The sequence below is a fragment of the Zeus faber genome (genome assembly GCF_960531495.2).
Source record: "Zeus faber genome assembly, chromosome: 17".
Lineage (NCBI taxonomy): Eukaryota > Metazoa > Chordata > Actinopteri > Zeiformes > Zeidae > Zeus > Zeus faber.
Window position 1 is genome coordinate 12934317 of NC_137204.1, and position 6022 is coordinate 12940338.

The window sequence follows — 6022 nt, forward strand, 5'->3', positions numbered from 1 at the left end:
GATCTTTTCTTTGTTAACAATTATTTCACCTATTCCCTGAATAGCGTTTAACCTTGTCAAGGCGATATCCTAGCCCCAGACAACCGGTCTGGAAATCTATTCCTTCGCCTATTCCCAAAATAGCGTTTTACCTCGTCAAGGCGATATCCTAGCCCCGGATAACTGGTCCGGAGATATTTTCTTCGTTAACAACTATTTCGCCTATTTCTAAAATAGGGTTTTTCTTTGTCAAGGCGATATTCTCGCCCCAGAGAACCAGTCTAGAGATATTTTCCTTTGCCTATTCCCAGAATAGATCGCGCTTTACCTTGTCAAAGCTATATCCTAGCCCCTGAGAACCGGTCTGGAGATCTTTCAGTTATCTGAAATTGCCATTTCAGATAGGCCAATGCTGTTATAATACAGTGCGCATGAAGCCACTAGTATCACATTTCAACAACAAGGCAAGTGAAAGCTTTCATAAAGCTTTCACTTGCCTTGTTGTTGAAATGTGAATACTTTTCACTTTTTTTGCTTTACGTAAAACACATCAGAAGCATGAAGACAAAGTGCAAAAGAAACACATTGTAAAAAGATAGAACACATTATAAAGTTAAGAAATAGAATACATAGATTAGTGGTTTAGTAAAAAGCAGCGGCAAATTGAAAAGTCTTCAGCCTTGATTTAAAAGAGGTGAGTTGCAGCAGACTCGCAGTTTTCTAGGAGTTCCAGATATGTGGTGCAAAAAACTCAACGCTGTGTCCATGTTTAGTTTTGACTCTGGGGACAGAAAGCAGACGTGTCCCAGACGACCTGAGAGGTGTTCATGATGTAGCAGAAGCTTTATAAACCAACAGTAGCATTTTGAAGTCAATTATTTCCCGGACAGGAAGCCAGTGTAAAGATCTGAGAACTGAAGTGATATGATGGAGTCCTTAAGTCCTAAGAGTCATGGTCTTAGTAAAGACTCGAGAAGCAGCGTCCTGAATCAACTGCAGCTGTCTGATCGATCTTGTAAAGACACCGTTACAGTTGTCTACTCTACTAAAGATAAATGCATGGACACATTTTTCCAAATTCCGCTGAGACACAAGTCCTTTAATCCTTGATATATTGTGTAATACGACACTGATATGTTGTGTAAGGTGATAGTAGGCTGACTTTGTAATTGTTTTAATGTGGCTGTTGAAAGTTAGGTCAGAGTCCATGACTACACCAAGATTTCTGGCTCGGTTTGTGCTTTTTAACATTACCGATTGAAGCTGAGTGCTGACTTTTAGTATTTCTTCCTTGGCTCCAAAAACAATAACTTCAGTTTTGTCTTTGTTTAATTGGAGGAAATTCTGGCACGTCCAATCGTTGATTTGTTCAATGCACTTGCTCAGTGATTGTATTGGACCATAGTCCCCTGGTGATATGGTTATGTTAATTTGTGTGTCGTCTGCGTAATTACGGTTACAGTTTTTGTCGTTTTCCATGATCCGAGCTAGTGGGAGCATGTCGATGTTAAACAGAAGACGCCCCAGAATGGAGCCTTGGGGAGCTCTGCATGTCATTTTTGTCCGTCTGATATGTAATTACCTATAGACACAAAGTAGTCCTTGTCCTATAAGTAGGATTCAAACCAGTTTATTACTGTGCCAGAAAGTCCCACTCAGTTTAATAAAGTTGATGAGAAGCAAGAAAAAAAAATTGGCTCAGTATGAATATATCTGATTGTACCAAGAGCTGTCCTGCCTGTCTAAAGATATTCATGATGTTTTTTGGAAGCTATAGCCTTTGCCTTGTTTAACTGCTGAAAAGGAAAATATATACAGTATATGGACAGATATGGGTGCAGTTCATGCAATGCAATAATTAATGGCGGTTTTCGTGATAGCTTTGAAATGGTCCTCATTGCGTTTTTCCCTACTCTTGGACAGCTTTGGTTCTTCCTTCTCTCTCTGCAGGCCAGTGGCGATGGTAAACAGCAGGGTTGACGCACCAGCCGTGGCCCTATTGGGCGGCGCGGTGGGAGCCTCGGACAGGGCTTGTGCTGGCTGCGGGGGCCGCATTGCCGACCGATTCATGCTCTTCTCCATGGACCGCTACTGGCACACGCGATGCCTGAAATGTTCCTGCTGCCATGCTCAGCTGGGCGAGTACAGCACCACCTGCTACAGCAAAGGGGGCATGATCCTCTGCAAGAATGACTATATCAGGTGAGTGGCGTTTATGGGTTGCAGATTAAGGGTTTTTTTGTACTACCAAAACATACCAAGATAAAGATAAATACATTTGGCTAATCTATTGGTTTTCCTAAGCATGGTATACAGTCGTGTACAAAAATATTGGCACCCTGGCAATGACAACAAAAGAGTGAGAGAGAAAGCTATGCTGAAAAATAAACAGGTTGTGTTTTTTGGCTACTTGATCAAGTGATTAAAGTTAAGGTTCAAGATTATCCTTTTTTTTTTTTTTTTTGTAGTGCGTAGGTAGGTTTAATTCCCCTAGGCGTCCAGCCTTTCCTCCGAACTGGAGATGCAGCTCCATCCCTCCATCGGGAGTTCAACACCAGTAATGGGTGACGAATCCAAATTCGGTGTTCAGTGCAAAAACCCGCTGCACATTTCAGGCAAAGCTAACGTGTTGGCACAGTAGTCTGACTTCGCAAATTCAAGGAGTTGTTTTTGAGAAATTTTAGAAACATTTCGGTTCTATTGCTGAATTCCTTGTGTCCTGTGCACTGTTTTCATTGCCGTGCGATGTGGTGGAGCGATGCCTGCTTGTCGTTGCTTGTAGGCAGTGTTGTTACAGGGATATGATACCGAGGCAGAAACACAGACATGAGCAAAAGAAATACAAGAAGAAATGTCAGACTTTGAACTGTAGGAATAATTCACATTATCTGTTGAATCGTACATGTATGAACCAAAATATATGGAGTGCAGTTTTGCACTGGATGCTGATTTTGGATTTGTCCCCCATTACTTGCATTGAACTCCTGGTGGGAGGATTGAGCCATGAGGATTTAACCCTCTAAGATTCTCCTTCCACTATGCAGAATCTTAGAGGCAACCCAGTATCATAGAGTTGAAAGTTAAAAAGTGGCCCAATTCCAAAACCTCGGACCTGGCAACTCTGAACACAGGCTTGAGTGATGTTTGTTACCCTCAGCTTGCCGCCGGATATGAACCTTGATTCACAACAGAGTAACATTGTTCAGGGGAAATGTATTGGAATAAAAGTATTATTTTTCCGGGCTAAATGTAGCAAAGTTAAAGTCGACAGAAATATAATAACGCAAGTGCAGATACTCCCAAGAAATACTTAAATACAGGAACAAATTATTTTTACTTTATTGCTTTACACCACTGGCCGTGGCAGAAGGAAGGTTGTCCATAGCTGTCTCTGCCACATTTCCATAGATGCTTCTAATGCTACTATGGGTTTATTCGCAGGCTGTTCGGGCACAGTGGGGCATGTAGTGCTTGTGGGCAGTCTATCCCCGCTAGTGAGATGGTGATGCGGGCGCAGGGAAACGTCTACCATGTTAAGGTAGGTTTCTACGGCGATAACCTTCCTTTATTATGTTGATAAATGGGCTGAGTTTTGGTTTTAGTTGTTCCGGCAAACATGTGTTTTAATGTTAGTGAGTTTACCTCTCTGAATGTGTGTCTCTGCGTTTCCAGTGTTTCACGTGTGCCACCTGTAGAAACCGCCTGGTACCCGGTGATCGCTTTCATTACATTAACGGAACAATCTTCTGTGAACACGATCGGCCGGGAGGGGGGCTACTTAGCGCTCATCACTCTTCACTTAATGCCATGATGCCTGACCAGAAGGTGAGAGGGCCGATATAATATCAGCATTAATGTCACATGAGAGTAATAATGTAAAAAAAATAACAATGTTAATTAACACGTTAATTTAGTAGTCTGACCGGTCACCGCCTCTCATCGACTCTAAGAGAAAATGGAGTACAATGAAATGAGAACTTATAAAGTGATATGAGAGAACTTATAAAACTTATACACTTATAAAGTGTTTAATTGTAATGATGGATAGATGGATGGATGGATGGATGGATGGACACAGTAGATGGATGGATAGATGGATACAATAGATAGATAGATAGATAGATAGATAGATAGATAGATGACAAAAGTGATGAAGTCATATGAATGAAAATAGAAATGAGAAATGGAAATATGCAATAACCTTAAGAATTAGCTGAAAAATTGGCAATATACAGTAAACGTCAAAATTAACCAGAAGCAAGAAGAATGTGAAAATATACAATAAAGATAAACAATAAATCTGACAATAGACAGTAAACCTCAACAATGTACAATAAAAAATGGCAATATACAGTAAACCTAATGATAAAAGTAAACAACAAATATAAATACAAATATACAATAACAACAAAAATGTAATCTCAATAAACAAAAAATACAGTACACCTAAATGTTAAATTGTAGATAGAAAGAAATCTGGCAATATACAAGAAACTCCCAAAATGTACAATAAACAATAAAAAATAAGCCAAAACATAAGCAATAAATCATAAAAATCAACCTAAAAATAATGATTAATAACAATTAATGATTTTTTTTTTACCCATGACCTTATTTTTACAAGATTGCCGAATGTTTCTAATCTATTTTCTTCATCTTTTTCAGGTCTGTTGAGGAAGAGGAAGAACGAAAAGAAACGTATAATGTGCCTTATCCATCCTCTCCGCCGATTAAACTGCCCTCAAGTTGCTATTGTGCCATTCTGACTTTAAATGGCAGGCCTTTGCACTGCATCATTGGAGGGTCGAGGGAGGAATCGCGATGATTGGATCATTTTTAATCATGAGATTTTTATTTATGCCATGTTCACTGATTGTCCGTTGTCATTTGTCGATGAATGCCCTGTTAGACTGGAATAGCCCACGCCAATAGCAGCCCAGGTGGATAGAATTGAATCGCGGCGGAAGAAAACACATATACTGTATAGCATACTTTAAATGGAAAGGTGTGGGAAAAGTTCTTCGGGTCCTGGGGATGTCTTCCAGATAAAACATTTTATTTGCAACTGCGATTTATGTGGTTTGTTTGCAGTTGGGTTTTTTTCACATGTTTTTTTCTGACTTACAGATGAATGGGATTGTTAATGAAACTGGCGCTTAGGATGTTAAAAAGAAAAAAAAGTACCTATAGTCCCATTGAATTACGTGCCATGTGGTTAAATTATGTCCTTTATGTTGGCTTTTGTGTTTGTCCTTTTTTTATGAACTCGGTTTTAACGCTCAAACGATATACTGTATGGAGATATATTCAATCCGTAATGATTGTGCCATTTGCTTGTGTCTTGTGTAAAGTAAGGTCTTTGACAGAGTGTGTGAGCGGGGGCAAGATTATGAAGAGGTTGAAAATAAACTGTAAAACGGGACAGATTTTATTTTTTATTTTTTATGTATTCATCCAAAACAGAAGCTTTTGAACTTCGAGCGGCCATTTCCTGTGTGTCTGACTCGCTGCAAATCCAGACATGCTGCACAAACTGCATACCAAAACGCTTTGTGTTTTGTCTATTTTCACCGGTTTTCTTAAGTTGCAGTGCGCTGAGCTCTCAGGGCCACCGTACATATCATAGGCACAGGTAGTCGGTCTATGCAAAGTTGACTGTTAAAAGGATTCATGCAGCTCATATTCAATTCACTCATCCATTCAACAATTCCATTCAGCAAAACTCAGACTCACTCCTTTCTAAAATTGGCTAAAATTTTGGGTAGAATTTGGGTAAATCGGGTAAAAAAAGAAAATTACAACCATTAAAATGCCCAGGGGGGTTTTATGCACATAGAGCTATCCACTCTGAAGGTATCTCTTAGTCTCTTAGTGAATGATGAAAATATGTACTTACTATTTATTTTTTCTATCTATCGGAAAAAGGCCAGGACGGACAGCATGGGGAAGTATTTGAAAAGCACATAGTAATATCCATTTTTTTTATTCTCATCTTTTTTTTTAATCTGGAAACCCTAACCCTAATCTGTAGCTAGTACAGTTA

At 39.5% G+C, this 6022-nt stretch overlaps 1 protein-coding gene across 1 annotated transcript in view; it reads left to right on the forward strand.

The window, feature by feature from the left end:
* Positions 1–5216, forward strand: part of lmo4a (LIM domain only 4a) — a 19065-nt gene extending 13849 nt beyond the window's left edge. The window contains exons 2-5 of the mRNA XM_080018004.1: positions 1930–2181; positions 3421–3517; positions 3652–3804; positions 4645–5216. Of these exons, the coding sequence (XP_079874130.1) occupies positions 1940–2181; positions 3421–3517; positions 3652–3804; positions 4645–4653 (501 nt within the window). The 5' untranslated portion in view covers positions 1930–1939 and the 3' untranslated portion in view covers positions 4654–5216. The remainder of the gene's footprint in view (positions 1–1929; positions 2182–3420; positions 3518–3651; positions 3805–4644) is intronic.
* Positions 5217–6022: the final 806 nt, after the last annotated feature.